Raw genomic sequence first — 18,708 nt, 5'->3', positions numbered from 1 at the left:
GTGCTTTCTATATATAGATATGCCTTTCTAGCCTGAGTGTCCGCTCTTTTTTTTAGCCAGGTAGCGGGTCGTGGCGAGCGGACGTGGAAAGCTAAAAAGGGCTGGCACTCTGAGTGAGGCTTGTGCCTTTCTCGTTCTGCTCCAATGGGTGTTTGGAGCTCCGGCCATATAAAAGAGGCTTAAGGTGGGGTACAGGCATGCGGCAGCACTTCTGGGGTGTCTTGAAAATACTATATAGTGTTACTTGTGGCTCTTGATTTTTTTTCTCCAAGTACCTCTGTGCAAGACAATAATTTATGCAAATTTTTATGACGTCATGATGACGTCATCAACAATTACAGGGCCACGCCCCTTTTTACAAAAGTGGGTTTTCCTCGCTAACGATCCAATGTACAAAGCTAATATTTTAGGGACAGATGCATAATAATGCCATTGGTCAATACACGGGCTCCTTTTTTGATATCTTACTAAATTAATTTTTGGTGAATTTTTTTCAATAATTTTATGTGAACCTCCTTCTGTGGGCCCTCACACATTATCAAAGTATCAAAATGCTTATGCCACCCGTGAGAGGCAAGATCAGGTGGTAAACCTCCGAGCAACATTTCTTTTTCTGCCCTATCATATACAGTTTTGTCAAACTTTTGCTTCTAAAATCATGCTGTAGAGGTAGTATTAATAAAATTGGCATTTAGTAATCGTAAAATGTACGCTCGAAGGATTTCGCAAATGGCTTGTGGTCAGGTCTGAGCGAAGACGAGGCAGAGGATAGGAAGACTGTACGCGACCTTCGGGCAGACGACGATTTGATGCGGACAGTCGGCAAGAGCATCGCCAATCTGTTGGGTCCATGCACTCAATGAAGGGGTTGACGCGTAGTATGGCCCACTTTCGAATATACACGAACAGAATGGTTCACAATTCAATTCATCAATTCAGACAGTATACCACACGGCACAGTTTAAACCTGGCTAATTCTCACATACTAGTAGGATATTCTAGCTTGGCATCAAAAATTGTGTCCGTACTACTTTGTACCCACACTAATACATTGTGTGCTGCGGCTTTTACAAAACATCGACTGATGACGTCACAAGAACAAGTCTATCATACACGTTGTACATAACATAAACTGATGACGTCACCAGAACGCGTCTATCGTAGACGTTACACACAACATAAACCGATGACGTAAACGGAACACGCCTATTATAGAGGTTCACTCTAGTGTACGTTACGTTAGCGCTCTGCGTTATGATAACGTAAATGACTAAGTAACGTTAACGTAATGCGTTATGATAACTACGACTACGTTATGTTAACGTTGTTTGTTATAATAACTTGAAGGGCGTACATACGTTACGTTAACGTGGTACGTTAACATAACCCATTTATGTAAACGTATAACCCCATAACCTGACGTCTACGTAAATACGATATTTTGATCTAAAAATGCCACGACATATGTATGTCACGTTTAGTACGTGACATATATGCCTTATGTGACGTATGACCTGTTATACATGACGTTTGAACGCGAAAACGTACGTTTTTTTATGTAGGTAATTTTGACACGGAAATTGCAAAACCACATGTATGTCACGTATCCGTACGTTCCGGCATACGTGACGTAGGCCTTTCATACGTGACGTATTGACCCCCAATACGTCACGTATAAACCCCAAAACGTGACGTTTTTTACGTATGTAATTTTGACACGGAAATGATGCCATATACGTGACGTAGGCCTTTCATACGTGACGTATTGACCCCCAATACGTCACGTATAAACCCCAAAACGTGACGTTTTTTACGTACGTAATTTTGACACGGAAATGATGCCATACTATGTGGACCTTTTTAAAGGTCAAGATTAAAATGCTGTATTGATTCTAAGTAAGTAAGTAAGTAAGATAAGTTTATCAGAAATACATAGCGCGTATGTGGAAAACAACGAATTATTGATATATAGCAAGTTGAAAAAAAATATGAAGCATTTTCTTTGTTGGAATAATTTTGAAATGCAACAGAAAACGATGAAAGTACCATGAATATCTCAAATCAAAGGGATAAACCTTTAAGTCAAAACCGTCGTGAAAATTATGGTATTCATCAACGGAAGTGTACAAACAAAAACAAAACTTGATAACTTTTTGAATTCAGTACAAAAATCGTAGTGCTACTAAGACAATATTCACTCCTTAGTCGGAGTTACAAGTGAAGTTAACGATGGTGGCAATCTGTTTATATCTTAGTTCATTCATCGTCAAGGCTGGATTGTGGAGAGGTTTTGACATTCCCATCCGCCATCACCGTACACGATTACGTACAACTCGACAGTACACTGTCAGCGCCTCTGACTGCAGTGACGGCTTGCATCGGCATGAGAACAGACGTACATCACAGTGGAACCCCGTTTGGCTACGCCACCCGGCGGAACAACAATGAATTTGTATTCTTCGGTACCAAGGGAACAACAACATTTCATGTAGGTTAAGTTCCTGGTTACACATAGCCGAGCATGGCTTCCGAACGCTTGCCGACCCAGGTCGGCGGTAGTTCGGGAGCAGTCTGACCAGTTTTAGGCCACGCCTATCTTTGGCACCGAACATGAGCCGAACATGCGCCGAACGTGTCCCAACCATCTCCTGACCAGTACAGAATGACTGAGCCCCGAACGCTTTCTGACCTACTCCCAACCATCCCGACCTCTAGCCGAATCTCTCCTGACTAATTCCTGAGCGGTTGCTAACCCTCTCACGGATTGAAATGGACAGTCACATACAGTGACTTTCAAAAGAGGGGTCATTTTCATTTTTACTTAAAATAATCCATGGATCCATTCTTCTACGTTGTTAACATCCCCAAGAGATCGAATTTGGATCACGACTAGCTTAGATACGGCTTTTAGCTTTCTTCTCTGTTTTCGGTCGTGTGAAGGTCGTGGGTGATTCGCCCACGTTCTGGTAGTAATCAGTTCAGTGGTTGGGAATGAGTTAGCAGAGATTTGTCTACGGCCTTATGGTGGGTTATGGGTAGGTTGAAAACTAGTTGAGAGTAAGTCAGCAGTGGTTATGGCGTGGTTAAGATTTACATTTTACGGCTGACTTACTCCTGAACACCAGCCGAACACGAGCCGACAGTGCCGAACACCAACCGAACACCAGCCAACCCATTCCAGACCCTCCGTCCAAAGCCGAATGTTTTAAACTGGCGCGGTCGAATACCAGCCGACTCAGCCTAACGCCGGCCGACCTGGCTCCCGATTAGAGTCCCGAATCACTCCTTATCATGGTCGGGGGAGAGTCGGGAGGCCATGTTCGGCTATGTGTAACCGGGTCTTTACGGCTGATTGCATGAAACTTTTCACGAATGCTTTTTTCTGTAATTTTGACGGCTAAAAAGCACGTATGTTTGTAGATCATTGTTAGTTTGCGTTTTATCATTCCTAAAGTATTAGCATTTGTACCAAAAGCAAAGTGTGTCTTACATTTACACCCCTGTAGGGCTATGTAAAGTACTCTGGCACCCGAGAGGTGGAACTCCATGTGTTGGATGGCATGTGGCACTTGGTTTGCTTCACCTGGAAGAGTTCCAGCGGTGATTGGAAGATGTACACAGACGGGCGTGTTGTAGGTTCGGGTACTAGCTATGGAGTCGGAAGGTCAATCGATCCAGGTGGTGTTTGGGTCCTTGGCCAGGAACAAGATTCTATGGGGGGCTCATTTGATACAAACCAGGCTTTCAGAGGAGATCTTTCCAACTTCAACGTCTGGAACAATGTATTGACTGGCTCAGAGATATCACAGCTGTATGCAGACGTCGATATGTACCATCATGGTAAAGTGGTTGATTGGGCAACTGTTCGGAAATGGGTCCATGGAGACGCCGAGCTGAACGTTGTGCCATGTGGTATGTTATTCCTTTCACTTTCAGGAATTTCGTTTCCTTTGGCGAAATTCCTTTTCTGCTGATTGTGATTTCAACCAAGCTACGAAGTTCATGCAATCTAGGTGAATATCATAATTGACAGATTATAATTGACGTCAAAAGTCTGCATTCATAACTGTGGTAGCAATTTCTACATGTATATGCGTGCTATGATTGTATTTATCTGACTGTATGAATATCAGAAAGCCGGATGCATTACTGAGTTACAAACATGCAAACCCCATTTTTTAAATCTGTGGGCTTTATGTACCTTTGCCATGTTTAACACAGCCGCAACTTTGAATATAATTATCAACATGATTTCTGCACAAAATCTTCAGATGTCGATGAGTGTTCCAATGACAACGGCGGCTGTGCCCACTACTGCCAAAACACACCCGGTAGCTACACTTGTTCCTGTCGACCTGGGTACCAGCCGTCTGGATCACGATGTGACGGCAAGTATATCGTCATATTTCCTAACAATCAAGAGACTTCATCAGCTGAATAATGTAAACACACCTAATTCTTAAGTCACATGTCCTGGCGTTCTTACTGCTCGCACTGTCGTAAATTTTAATTTGAATCTTGCTATTAAAGGCCTGATCGCCACTCCTCTTTTCGTTTGTTGTTTTCTTTATAATAGAATAATTGATTCTAGTGTTTTTATGTTAGATATCAACGAATGTTCCAGCTCTCCTTGTCATAACGGCGGAACCTGTCGAAACCTTAACAACGCATACCGCTGTGACTGTCGACTTGGATGGACAGGTCTCCACTGTCAGGCAGGTTGGTTTATGCCTCTATCGTTTATGGTTTTGGCATTTTTGTAGTAGTTGTTATTTCTAACCTCCAGTAATTGTATTGAAAGTACAAATGTTTGTCGGGTCATATACCTACCACACGATTGGCCTAATGATCATTCTAGGTCAAATAACTTCAGTCTTCTCCACTGTGCTTATTTGTAAAAATAACTGCTTTGTACACTGACAAAAAATGATGATTTGCTAACTGTTGTTGCGTTTTGTGACAAACACTTTGTGATAGACTTTTTGATAGGGAACTGTAAAGAATGTAAGTGTCTTAAAATCTCATAGAAATAAAAGTTAACGAACATTTCATAAAGCCTTCCTTTTCTGCAAGAATGTATGCTTTATCTTAGAAGCCGTAATGGTGGCAGTAATGGTAATGTAATGTAATGGTCGAAAGGCTAACTGCTATGCAGACGAGCCTGGAGACAGCCTGTCTACCTTGTGCCCCCAACGACCTGGAGGTCAAGGGACTAGGTAGGTAACGTTAGGTAGGTAAATGTTTATTTCAAAAGGACGGTTTCTTTAAATTTCGGACGGATGGTTTCTTTAGATGTTGTTTGGAATAGCAGTTCGCGAAATATCATTGTGTTGAAGGTATGCATATGGCTCTTGCCATCACGTTTCGCCGAAAAGGTATTGGTATTTCTGGTGCAATGATATGAAGAAGAACATTTCAATCTCCTTACCTGAACACAGATACGGATGAATGCCAGGCTAACGGTGGACGAGGACCATGTGACCAAATCTGCACCAATCAGCACGGCAGTTACCGCTGCTCCTGCCAGACAGGATTCCAGCTGGATACAGACGGCGTCTCCTGCATTGGTAAGAACAAAGTATGAGCTCGTTTTCACAGAGTAAAATCCCTTAAGTATCACACATACCACCTCTTCCTTCCTCTGTTTCTTTAGATGTAAACGAGTGTGACCAAAGCCTACATGTCTGTGAACAAAGATGTCTGAACACCTTCGGTGGGTTCTCTTGTGGATGTGATGACGGGTTCTCTCTGAATGACGATGGGAAGTCTTGTTCAGGTAAGGTATCCGTGTTGGTAAGGAAAAAAGCGTCTCACGATATATTAAGATATATATTATGTTCCTAAGGGGCTTAACCTAGCTGATGACAATTAATTGTAATACGAGAAGCTAAAAATCTAATGACGAAAATCTCATTCATTTCTAACATTCTTGCTCATGGAATTATTGAATACGCTGAATACACAACAAAGATTATCTTCAGCGGATGATATATTGTCATTTACCCAATTTTTTTACAGATACAGATGAATGCCTGGCTAACGGAGGACGAGGACCATGTGACCAAACCTGCACCAATCAGCATGGAAGTTACCGTTGCTCCTGCCAGACAGGGTACCACCTTAATACAGACGGCGTCTCTTGTATTGGTAAGAAATTAGACTAACTAAGCCAACTCACCTACCATTTATTGTGGAGTATAGATTGCCCTCTGTGTCTGTTTTGGTTGTAGCACATACCCGGTAAACCGTCTCATGGTGTAACACGCCCGGTATACTGAAGAGTACAAGTTGCATATCCGGGCGAATTTATTTGGTCCACTCAAAACCAGGAAAGACCCCTACTCTTTTCCGATAAGTGTGGTGGGTTCTTTTGTGTGCTCGAGGTGTGTCTCTTCTGAAACATTGGACATCCGCTCCTTGGGGTATCGGCCAAATATCCTGTCATTTCGCCATAGTTTTAAGAGTTAATATAGCCACTCGTACTCCACGCTGATACGTTCATCAGAGTGACGGTTTAAGTTGGTAATGCCAGCCGTTCAGTTACATTGTTACGCTATCATACATAATTTTGATTATCAACTGGACAATTGATATCAACTGCAATATAACAAAGGATTGGATGTTAGGTTTTGTCTTAAGTCGTAAAGACATATTCCGACCTAATGTGGTGATGGTAAAACTACTCGTCACGATTCGTTGTCGATCACAAATTACTCACTATGTTGCCTTTTTTCTGTTGTCGATCAGACATAAACGAGTGTGACGAAGCCCAACATGACTGTGAGCAGACGTGTCTGAACATTGTTGGCGGCTTTACATGTAGATGTGACATTGGTTTTCTTCTCAACGCTGACGGGAAGACTTGCTCAGGTAACGTCCTTGCAATAAAATGACGAATTATCATTGTGAACTCTTGTTTTCACATGGGTACATCCAAAGCCTCATCAATGAATATTACGATACAACGTCTTGTCTATTACTCTCAGATGTAAACGAGTGTGACCAAAGCCTGCATGACTGTGAGCAGCAATGTTTGAACATCTACGGTGGGTTCTCGTGTGGATGCGACGATGGCTTCTCTCTAAGTGAGGATGGGAAGTCTTGCTCAGGTATAATAAGAACAGCACAGGTTTACGCTAATGTTAGAAATGCATGACATCAGTATTTGGACTAGAGTCTGTTTCTTTGTTCTTTGTTAGTTGCTACGTTTGCGAAAATCGACAATAGTGATCATTAACACACTCAGATTACATTCATGTCGATATTGTTTCATCTAGTCGAGGATGATTGTTTCACTGGAGCATGTGACAACGGCGGCACCTGTGTAGATGGCGACAGCACCTTCTCCTGCCAGTGTCCTGCGGGGTACAAAGGGGAAAGATGCCAGACACGTAAGTTGTCATGAGCTTCTATATGTTACCATCGATTATTAAACATATTCTCCAGACCACACGAACCATGAGAAGGAGGGGAGGAACATGCTTAGTTTTGTTGAGGCAACTGCCAATGCTGCATAAGTTTTTGCCAGCAACATCCTATTTTACAAAAAGAGTTCCACGAACCCATACCTTCGTCAATGGATGGGTTGGTAGTTGGGTGGGATGTTATGAAGGATGCAAATATATAATGGTAATGTGGATTGAAACCTTTTAAAATTGGTGCAGGGTACAAAATGTTGTCGGTTTGTGATGGTAGTGTGTTTTATTTTGGATTTAGGTAGGTGGTTGACGTGAAATGACAATGTTGTAATCTTTCACAATCAGTCGGGAAGTGGGTGAGGTTGTGGGTAAGAGGGGTGACATGTTAGGTTTTTAAATGTGTTTTGTGCTTTTTTATTGGCGAAGGTTATTGCAACCTAGTGTCATTGGGTGAAAGGTATTTGGTGCGTATGAAGATGTCTAGCTGACGAAGTTGTTGTGATGCTTGTTGTAGCTGCAGTTGGTCAGGGTGTTTTCAGAGGGCACTTTATGTAAGGTAGGAATGTGGTGTAGGAGGTAGTGTCAGTGGTGTTTATATGTGTGACAGGGCCTCCATGGATATTACCACATTGAGAATAGTAGGGTTTTGTTTCAGTGCATTCAGTAACCTTAATCTAACAGGCTTCAGATGTGGCTGGAGATATTAGAACTTGGCAAAATAGCTGAGTTAGCCAGCTGATAGATACAGTTTGCCACATATAATCAAATTTCATAAAGCTACCTACACCTCCAATATGACGTCTCTAGCAGCATGCACCGTTACGAAAATATGAAGTGTCTGCATAAATTATGCAAATAAGGTCCGAAATAGCATAATGCACATTCAGGTGTATTCACCTCTCCTAAACGTATCTAACGTTACACCTCAAATATGACCTCCGTAGTATTTAGCATAAGGGAAATATAAGATAAGTTTCTGTATGAAATGTGCAAAAGAGGTCCTAATTAGCATGATCCACATTCCGCTTTATTCACTTATCCTAAAGCAACCTACACCTCCAATATGACATCTATGGCATATGCCGTAAGGGAAATATGAAGTCTCTGCATGAATTATGCAAACGAGGCCCTCACTAGCATGGCACACATTCTGTTGTATTCACCTTTCCTGAAGCTACCTACACCTCCGATATGACATCTGTAGCATACGCTGTAAGGGAAATATGAAATCGCTGCATAAATTATGTAAATGAGGTCCTCTTCATCATAATGCACATTCAGGTACATTCACCTTTCCTGAAGCGACCTACACCTTTAACATGACATCCGTAGCATTAATCGTAAAGCAAACATAGGTTTCTGCATAGAATATGCAAATGAGCTCTTCATTAGCATAAGGTATATTCCGTTGTATTCAACTTTACCTAAAATACCCATACCTCCAATATGACGTCCGCGGCATTTAACGTAATGGAAAATAACTTTTTGCATAAATTATGCAAATGATATCCTCATAAGCATAATGCACATGCCTTTGTATTTACCTTTCCTACAGCTACATACACCTCCAATATGACATTTGTAGCATGTACCTAAAGGGAATATGAAATTTCTGCATAGATTATGCAAATAAGGTCATCATTAGCATAATACACATTCAGGTGTATTCACCTTTCATAAAGCTACCTACACCTGCAATAGGATATCCTTAGCATTTAGCATTTCCTTCATCATAGTGCACCCCACATCTGCTTGTTTTTTTCCAAGGCCATTCATCATTATGTAGTCACAACACGTCCCAGCTTAAGCACATGCTTAAGCATACAATATAACACATTTTTACACTTTTCTCGTTAATCATGCAAAGTACTTCGCCCAAAATCTAATCATCTTGAGATTTCCCACATACACACGGACACAGGTGTATTCACCTTTCAAAAAGCTACCTACACCTGCATTAGGACATCCTTAGCATTTAGCATTTCCTTCATCATAGTGCACCCCACATCTGCTTGTTTTTTTCCAAGGCCATTCATCATTATGTAGTCACAACACGTCCCAGCTTAAGCACACGCTTAAGCATACAATATAACACATTTTTACACTTTTCTCGTTAATTATGCAAAACACTTCGCCCAAAATCTAATCATCTTGAGATTTCCCACATACACACCGACACACCAACTACGACAACAAACCATCCAGGCGTTCTCGACTTATTCTGTTCACTAACAGACACACAGACAAGCATCAACGAATAACCTTCTCGACGAAACTTCGTCGACGAAGGTAACAACAAAATATTCATCACATGCTACTTTAAGTATGATAACATATTAATAGTCTTGAAATGACAATAATAGGCCATCATATGTAAAGTCCCCTATCATTACAACTTTTACGTAGAAACATGAAAATGCTGATTAACAAATTGTGTTGTAATCAATAGCACCTTGCAGTGAAGACTTTGATTCCCCTCAATATGGCGGAAAGGTATGCACAAACTCTGACGTCACAGCAGACACCATGACGTGTACAGTGTTCTGTGAAGGGGACAGGGAGTTTACAGGTCGTCCAGCTGATGCCTACATATGTAATGCACAAGGTATGTTGGAGCTTAGACTATCAATATTAAAACGTAGAACACCTAAAGTGCTTATGTAACCAAGGCACTAAAATACAACGGTTCCTGATTACAATCAACCATACTACGTATCGAATGAACAAAGGCGTTTGTCCAAAATATACCCTTCTGATGTTATAGAATATGTCACAAATCATGTTCCAGTTCTTCGAACCGGCTGCCATGTTTAAATTGACTTCACGGGCGGAAATTAACCGCAGCATATTGCTATATACCTGATACCCGATTAACTCAGGTGTAAATGAGTACCTAGCTCATCTAGGGTTAGGGACGTCCCTCGGATAGGACGTTAAATGGAGGTCGCGTGTTCGAGGAGAGTCACACCTTGAGCACGTAAAAGAACCCACCACATTTAATTTTTCGAAAAAGAGTAGGGACATGCCCCGGTGTGAATGGATCAAAAATATTCCGGCCTAAATGGGGTAGGGAATTTCCCGAGCAGCCTTCGTAACCCCTGCTTCTCCTAATGGGCCAGTGAAGTCATGCTTGTCTCGAGCATTGATGTTTCTGACCTTGGGTGAAGAGATGCTGCTACAGTAAGAAATAGTTCAGTGCTTAGATGAGTGCCCCCCTACGGCCTTGCACTGAGCCAGTTCGTTAAAAAAAAAACTGTCCACACCGAAGAGCTTAATATGTTAGTTCCTCTGTGCGCATATCAATACATACTAATTTTGACTTACTAGTACTAAGTGCATGTAGTAGTGAAATAATATAAACCAATTATTAACTCGTCTCCCTAAATTCGTAAACAAGATGATTACTGTTTGGTTGTAGGTGTTTGGAGCGCTGTGTTTGGCCATTCAAACGGCCCACAACCACTTGCATCAAGTTCTCGTCCATGGCCAGACTGTACAGGTGAATATTGTCCTAACGTTAATAGTATCATTTGGATTTTCGTTAGATCAGAGTAGTGAACGTGCGAATGGGATGGCTAACAATTTTAGTTTTATTATCATCAGATCGAAGAACCATCCGGAAAATCATTGTTTTGACGTCTAGTCTTTGAATTGTTTTTAAATCTCACCTCACAGTTGTCATATCATTGTAAAAAGAATTCTTGCGACGGGCAAATGCAATTTTATCTGCCCGTTTTTTTTTTAGTTCACAATGATAAAGTTCAAAATCTTATAAGAGCATCTCGTACATAATATAGATTCATATCAATGCCAACTTTCAGGTAGGTACCGTCCCGGAAGAGCCCATGTAAAAGGGGATCTCTTTTACTTCTACGGCGGTGACTGTCAGAGTAGTATCCAAGAGATCATCGCCAACTTCCAGCAGCTCTTCAGCCAACTACAGTCTAGTCAGGCCGCCGGAGACATCTCCACTCAGCTGGGGACGGTCGAACTGGACTGCGGAGGACAAACAAGAAGCACCAAAGGTAGGAGGGGGTCCTCTCTTGGCCCGAAGGTTACCACAGCTACTAACGGCTTCACTATTCATTTTGAAGTGGTAGCCACCACTTCTCAAGTCAACGTCACCGAAAACCAACAGTTCGAACTTGTGTTCGCCTTGGACGACATCTACTACGAGATCGACGACAAAATGTCGTCAAACGGCTTCAACATGGTCATTGGAGGACAGCCAGTTGTGGCCGGATCATTTGACATGGGCTTTGCAGAAATCGACATTAACTGCACTGGCGGACAGCTCACATACAAGGACGACTTTCAGGCATATTGCAGTGAGTAGTTTTGTTTATTTTGGTTAATGTCTAAGTCATTGTTTTCTACTCTGTATACACTATACACGTATGCAGGGAAATTCTTCCTTAGGAAGTTTACTTTCAATATTAATCAGATCGGTGTGACAATAATTTGATGAAAAGAAACCAGGCCATTGAACGCAGAGATTAAACTAAGTTGATGAAAATAACTGATGAGTAGCCAGATATAAGAAAGGAAACCTCTAGTTCTACACATACCATGTGCTCAAGTCATAAAACAGGCAGCACTAGGTATAACCATAGCATTACGGTAACGGAATATGTTGAGGGTTAAAACTCAACGGAGATACTCATTGGAATATATGGTTGCAAGGGTGAAGAGTATAACCAATGACATCTGTCTTCGTGTTGTCATTTCTGCTTTCCACCCTTACAGCTGACTGTCCCCACGGTACCTTTCACGACACCACCACCGACACCTGTGAGGACTGCCCTGTTGGACAGTACCAGGACCAGCCTGCTCAAATCTACTGCAAGTCCTGCCCACAGAACACGTGGACGGCATTTCCCAAATCCGTGGAACAGTCCGAATGCATGTTAGGTAAGCAAATTTTCCTAACTTTTAGTCATAGAAATCATAGACGTTTAGGTATACTGTACTGAATACAAGAGTTTATTATGATGATATGGAAAAATGAATTATATATCTATATCTTTAAGTGTACCTTAGACTTTTTTGACATTCAAATTATGTTTCCATGTTACACAGTCTGTCAAGGAAGTTCTGGTCCTTGTTCCAGCTGCATTTACGACAAGAGACAACTGACATGTAAGGTAAGAGTTCCAAATAGTTAGTTAAATTAAATTTAAAGTCCTCCCGCAACAGAATGTGCATAGGGCGGCGGCCATCTCCGTTTCAGTAGCCCTTGGGCCACACAACTTTGTGCAATCACTCAAGCAGGAGGCTAGTCCACTGATAGTGGTGTGTTTTTAACTACCATACTCTTAAAGTCTTTGGTATGACTCGGCTAGGGATCGAACTCACGACCTACCGTATGCAAGGCGAACATTGTACCCTCAAGGCCACTGCACCGGTTCCAAATAGACTTATCGTTATTCCTATAATTTGTACTTTGCTGCATCGACTGGATTTTAAGCCAAAATCAAGCATCGGCAAACACCTGTTTACCTACTGATCTTTTGTATTCCAGTGTGAAGTCGGATATGCCGGAACCAAGGACGGACTGACTTGTGGAGTTGACAGTGATCAAGACGGTTACCCGGATGACTCCTTGCAGTGTAACGACACATCTTGTCATCAGGTATTTTTCTTTCTTAACTTTAATTTGGCGCCCTAAATGAAGACTAAGTACGCTTGAAAGTGGTGTTACATTTCTGCATTTCTTTTATTTTCAATAGGATAACTGCCCAGTGACTCCAAACAGTGGACAAGAGGACACTGATGACGATGGGTTGGGGGATGCTTGTGATGAAGATGCAGACAATGACGGCTTCCTTAATACATTGGTACAGAGTATTATTATGATAACAATACAAATGAATTTCGAAGATATCTAATGAAATATGGAAAGGTTTGGCGTCTTCTATAACATATCTTTGACGTTTAGATATTGAAATTATAGGCTGTACTTTAAGGTGTTTGAATAGTTTTGAAGAAATGTTTTCTTTCATAGATACCATAACATGGATCCATGGTTAAATGTAATTTGTTATGTAATTTTTTGTTTTGTTTTACAGGACAACTGCCTACTGTATTCCAACCTTGACCAGACGGACACAGACGGAGATGGGGTAGGTGATGATTGTGACAACTGTCCGATGGACATCAACTCTGACCAACAGGACACTGACAGTGATGGGTGGGGAGATACGTGTGATCAGGACAGCGATGGGGACGGTAAGGAACAAATCTCATGAAGCTCATTAATTTTCCAAATCACTTGCGAAAACGATTTTGAATAGTACTTCGACCGCTTGTAGTATGAACTGGAGCGATAATGATAAACAATAACATCTATTCAAACTAGACGATGTATATCATTTGTAGGACTTATGGACAGTCAGGACAACTGCCCGATGCAACTCAACGGAAACCAGGCTGATCTGGATGGAGATGGGGTTGGAGACGCCTGCGACAATTGCCCAAATGTCCCAAACGCAGATCAGGTAGCTATAACGTTAGCACTCGTTTCTATTGTTAAACATTTATATAGGCTCTGTATGCATCGATTTCCGTTGAGAAGGAGAACTTGAAATGTAAAAATTCCTAGATAAGTCTGACTTATTCATGATTTCTTAGGTCGATGCAGATCAAAATGACATCGGAGACGCTTGTGCGAATGGCATTGACAGGTAAGTGCTACTTTTGCGTTTGCCATGAAATGATGAAAACCAATCCACGCGCTTGTTACTACTTTGTTATGACAAATCATGGTAGCTTTCTGAAGCTGGAACTAATCAGTTCCATATGGCACTTAGAAGAAACTAGGTCCGGTTCACTATCGTTATCACAGATGTACTAAAGCACAGTTTCCCCTGTTTAGCGATGCTGATGGATTTCCTGACAGTCTGGATAACTGCAGGATGGAGCCGAACAGCGCTCAGCTGGACACGGATAATGATGGACAAGGTAACGCGTGGTCGGTTATTATTGCATCACTATTTGTTGCTAAAATGTTCCTTCTTCATATCTAATCCTTGCAACTTTCTGATAACAGTCTAATCTGATTTATGAAATTGATAATTTCTTTTCCGTATACATGCTAAACATGTCCTCTCGTGAGGACCAAGATGTGCCATTCAAGTATGCAGAGATTTCGTTGACTAAGATTAAAGTAATACGTAAAGAACGCTGTCGGTTGGAACGTTTTAAAATGATGGTGAATGAATTCCACTATCTCTCTGCAGGAGACCAGTGCGACGATGACGATGATAACGACACAGTACTCGATGACGTCGACAATTGCCGTCTCCTGTCCAATGGGGACCAGGCAGACTTTAACGGTAAAAATATTGTTACAACTTCAGCATCTTTTGTACATTTCGAGTAAACGTTAAATGCTGTGCCTAATTCATTTCGCAGTAAAGCAGTAAGTCACAAAAAGTGGAACGCGACAACGACAGCGATGAGGATAATGTGAGCAATGTTTAGATGCACTCGTACATTTTTGGGTATACGTATCCTTAGATACAGGCCTATGTGTATTGTTTAATGCAACGTAGATTTTACCTTCAATATTTCCCAGGTGATGGTATCGGAGATGCCTGCGCACCTGATTTCGACATGGACGGGGTGATAGACGCTGATGACGTGTGCCCTGAAAACAACATGATCAGCAGCACGGACTTCAGGGACTACCGAACCATCAACCTCGGGGGAGTCAACTCAAACAACCCACCACACTGGGAGTTCCTGAACGAGGTACACTCTTCCGTGGCACAAAAACTGAATAATACACATGGGATTATAATTCAGTAATCCCATAGTACAGACTCAATCTTACTATTCTTTCACGTGACCTGGATGTCTAATATTCACACTGACGTACATCAAAACATGTATGAAAGACACAACGTGTATATCTCAAGTCTTCTTCGATTCTTTAACAGGGTGCTGAGATTACGCAAAAACTAAACAGTGATCCTGGAATCATCATTGGTGAGTTTACTACGATTTTTGAAAAAAATTTTGGTTGAAAGTGTGTGCGCTGCTTTTTTTTGTTAATTCTATGAAAACACTGTAAATTTAGTATACAGGTATTAGCTAAATCAATCTCAGCTTTTTCAGGTACTGAAGACCGGTGCGAGGATAAAGCCGGGCATCGCTTTAACTAAGTTTCAATCTCAAAATCTCATTACTCTTAAAATGTACATTATTGCCTGGTTATTGGCGTGGATTATTGATCGATCATTAATGCCCAGTTTTAGTCTTTATTCAGATAAGCTTATGACCGTATGGCTGAATAAGCAGTAGGAATCAATGCTTGTGATTGGTGGTAATGCTGAGTTTTTAAAATATTTCTGTGTTTTTAATCCGGACCCATACGTGTAACAGGCATAGCAACCTTCGGCAGTGTGGACTACCGAGGAACCTTCTTTGTGAACAGCCAGGTTGATGACGACTTCGTGGGTTTCGTCTTCAGCTATCAGAGCAACTCTCGCTTCTACCTGGTGTCCTGGAAACAGGCAGGGGACGGGAGTGGTGGACAGGCTGGGGTACAGCTGAAGGTGGGAGTTTGTTTTCATAGCAGAAGGAGAGATATTCTCTCCCGTGTCTTGGAATGGCCCTAGTGTAAACTGCCCTAAACTGTAAGTGGAAAACTGGGCCCATGGCAGCTAGCTATTCAGCTGTTTCACAAGGTGACGTGGAAAATATAGAAAGCCATTGTCCCTCCGGTGTATGTATACATGTACACATTGTCAATGAGGCACTGCCATTGGGGCAGGAGAACAGTGATTTTGGAAATCTTTTAAATGGTTTATTTTAGTTAATCATGCTGCTAAGGCCTAAGAAAATAATGTTGTGCTTCCGGTTACTGTACTGAAAAACTAAGGATCGGTAGATAGGGAATCTCTTCTTCTTTTTTTAGATTTCCGCCGAAATGATCCAACAAATATAGTTTAACGATGTAAAACTGAAACGTATCAGGACTGGTGATGTTGTAATTGTAGAGATATGCATTTTACAAGCACAATGATATCAATTAACTGAACAAAGACATGAACTGCCTGGAGCCTCAATCTGTTAAAAGAATGTTAGATACAGGAAGTCTGTAAAAATTGCATGGCTACTAGGGTGCTATTTTGAATTTTCATCACCAGATGTCAGATTGACATTTTATATTCCTTACAAGTGGTCCACCAAAAAAAGCTTGGGTCAGCAGTTTTCTTTCTGGTGTAACTGGAAACACAACATTATTTCCTATGACTTACCAAATTGATCATATGGTACTAGTTGTTGATAAAACACTAAAATATTTTCTGTAGGCCATATGTATTATAAACGTTGTGACACTAGCGAAGAGCTTATTAGACTCATTTTGCCTTAAGAGGTTTAAACTGTTTGTTTACTAGTTGGTGAACTCGATAACTGGACCCGGTCAGGACCTATCACTGGCTCTATGGAAGGGTGTGGAAGTTCCGGGACAGGTGAGTTTTGTTATACTGCATATGCCATTACTGCATAAACCTGTAAAAGGTAACAAAAAAGCACACAGAGCGTGAAAAGCGCAACTGCCAAATAAATGGTGATTTTGTGTGCAGCAAACCTTTGTAGTGGGTAAGCCTACAGCTTATGTTTGACTCTATCATTCGATTCACTGACGATCGATTATACTTAAATGTACTTGAATGCAAAAGCAACTTTTCTAGTGATAATTGCCTTTCTTGAAAGGAAGTAGTGAAATTCCTGTACCAAATTGATATTACAGTCAAAATTAGTAACGTTTAACATGAACTGCAATTCGGTCTGACTACACATGTCTGTATACCAACTCCAGACCCAGCTGCTATGGGAGGATCCTAGCAAAGAGGGTTGGCGCTACAACACCGCCTACCGCTGGGAGCTGAGGCACCGGGTGGACATCGGACTCATCAGGTAACCTGTAGTACATAATCGTACTGTGACTTGTGTCGTGTTGAAACTGTGGATATAGGAAAGCAACAATATTTAGTCTCTACTGTAGCACTGAACACATAGCCAAGCTCAGATGGCTTACATCTTATCATTTTAAAACCGTTAGGACGTAATTCCCTGTTTCCTTTCCAAACCAATGCTAGAATAAAAGTATGTTATCTCTATCACTGTCCCTCCAGGTTCCACTTGTACGAAGGCAGTCGCCTTGTGGTTGACTCAGGTGACGTTCTGGACGCCTCTCTCCGCGGAGGCCGTCTCGGGGTGTACTGTTACTCCCAGGAGAACGTCATCTGGTCTCATCTCGTCACCGAGTGCGATGGTAAGAAATACCCAAAGGCTAAAGTCAGATTTCTTATAATAATAATAACAATAATTCACTAGGTTGTGTTATCACAGCAGGTAGGTACCCATTTCAGAGTAATGAGGCTGTTGTAACGCGCTCGTGCACCTCCTCGAATACAGGACCCCCATTTTACGTCTCTTCCGAAAGAGGAATAAGAATCATAACTGATTCTTTAAACAGGCATTTTATCCGGAAACGTTACATCAGGTTGTTAGGATTTTTGTAACCAAATGATTTTTTTAATACTTAACGTGCAAAATATTTTCCTCTCACTGATAGTTCACTGGGTATACTACTCTGGATATATGTGGTCCTCAGAATTCTATTTTTCCGAGGTACCTATGTGCGATTAAAACCATAAGTGCTTTGGAAATTGATAGGCCTCAGAAATGCAATATACATGCTTACTGCTTGTTGCTGTTTTCTTGCAGGCAACACTCCGTCCGCCTAACTGGAGACAAGCATCTCGACAGAAACACAATGGAAGCTGTGACTTCTATCGCCGGCTTTCTCAATCTTTTCTGATAAACATTAATGATAATTGATGCACTCCATAAAGTAAATTCAGTTCGAAATATATGTAACAGCGTATGCTCATATACTTATCAAGAAAATACAGAATATACTCAAGAAAGTACTAAATAAAGAACATCTGCAAAATAAGTTTGGGCTTGCTTACCTTGTGGTGTGATTGTGATGTCTCTAGATGTGAAAATACGTGTTCAATGTTGATGACTTACAGCACATGCTATATGGCCAAACAAACTTGGTGACAGAACACCACTGTACTGTAGTTCTGCAGGCGGGCGGTATAAATATGCTAGGTGTACTGGAGACTCCTGAGGAAGGAATGGAGCTACTTCAGCACCAAGGACAGGGAACATTTCATCCAGAAGGATGCAGGCTTTATTACCTGTATCTTGTATCAGGAAGAACATATGTTTTTTTGGTCTGTGTTAACAGTTGATAAAAAGAAAGAAT

At 41.4% G+C, this 18,708-nt stretch overlaps 1 protein-coding gene and 1 long non-coding RNA gene across 2 annotated transcripts; both read left to right on the top strand.

The window, feature by feature from the left end:
• The first annotated feature begins 4,265 nt into the window (after positions 1-4,265).
• LOC136428031 (uncharacterized) lies at positions 4,266-5,561 on the top strand. Its single transcript, XR_010754566.1, has 3 exons — positions 4,266-4,388; positions 4,606-4,719; positions 5,439-5,561. It is a non-coding gene; the product is annotated as an uncharacterized lncRNA (long non-coding RNA).
• Positions 5,562-5,580: 19 nt separating this feature from the next.
• Positions 5,581-18,356, top strand: LOC136448011 (cartilage oligomeric matrix protein-like). Its single transcript, XM_066447173.1, has 25 exons — positions 5,581-5,599; positions 5,654-5,776; positions 6,019-6,147; positions 6,748-6,870; positions 6,987-7,109; positions 7,278-7,391; positions 9,868-10,023; positions 10,837-10,917; positions 11,240-11,746; positions 12,165-12,329; positions 12,498-12,562; positions 12,940-13,050; positions 13,148-13,255; positions 13,487-13,646; positions 13,797-13,915; positions 14,049-14,101; positions 14,293-14,378; positions 14,657-14,752; positions 14,995-15,170; positions 15,359-15,407; positions 15,804-15,976; positions 16,823-16,897; positions 17,248-17,345; positions 17,564-17,703; positions 18,159-18,356. Exons 1-25 carry the CDS (start codon positions 5,581-5,583, stop codon positions 18,176-18,178), a joined length of 3,069 nt encoding a protein of 1,022 aa, XP_066303270.1. The 3' UTR covers positions 18,179-18,356.
• The last annotated feature ends 352 nt before the right edge of the window (positions 18,357-18,708 follow it).

The sequence above is a fragment of the Branchiostoma lanceolatum genome, chromosome 1, assembly GCF_035083965.1.
Source record: "Branchiostoma lanceolatum isolate klBraLanc5 chromosome 1, klBraLanc5.hap2, whole genome shotgun sequence".
NCBI lineage: Eukaryota > Metazoa > Chordata > Leptocardii > Amphioxiformes > Branchiostomatidae > Branchiostoma > Branchiostoma lanceolatum.
Note: the sequence above shows the minus strand (reverse complement) of the source record. Positions and strands in the feature narration are given on the sequence as shown.

Excerpts from the sequence above, each read along its gene's own strand:
- LOC136448011 (XM_066447173.1), top strand. Across the intron at positions 11,747-12,164 it reads CGACTTTCAGGCATATTGCA|CTGACTGTCCCCACGGTACC; the intron begins GTGAGTAGTTTT and ends CCACCCTTACAG. Across the intron at positions 17,704-18,158 it reads TCTCGTCACCGAGTGCGATG|GCAACACTCCGTCCGCCTAA; the intron begins GTAAGAAATACC and ends GTTTTCTTGCAG.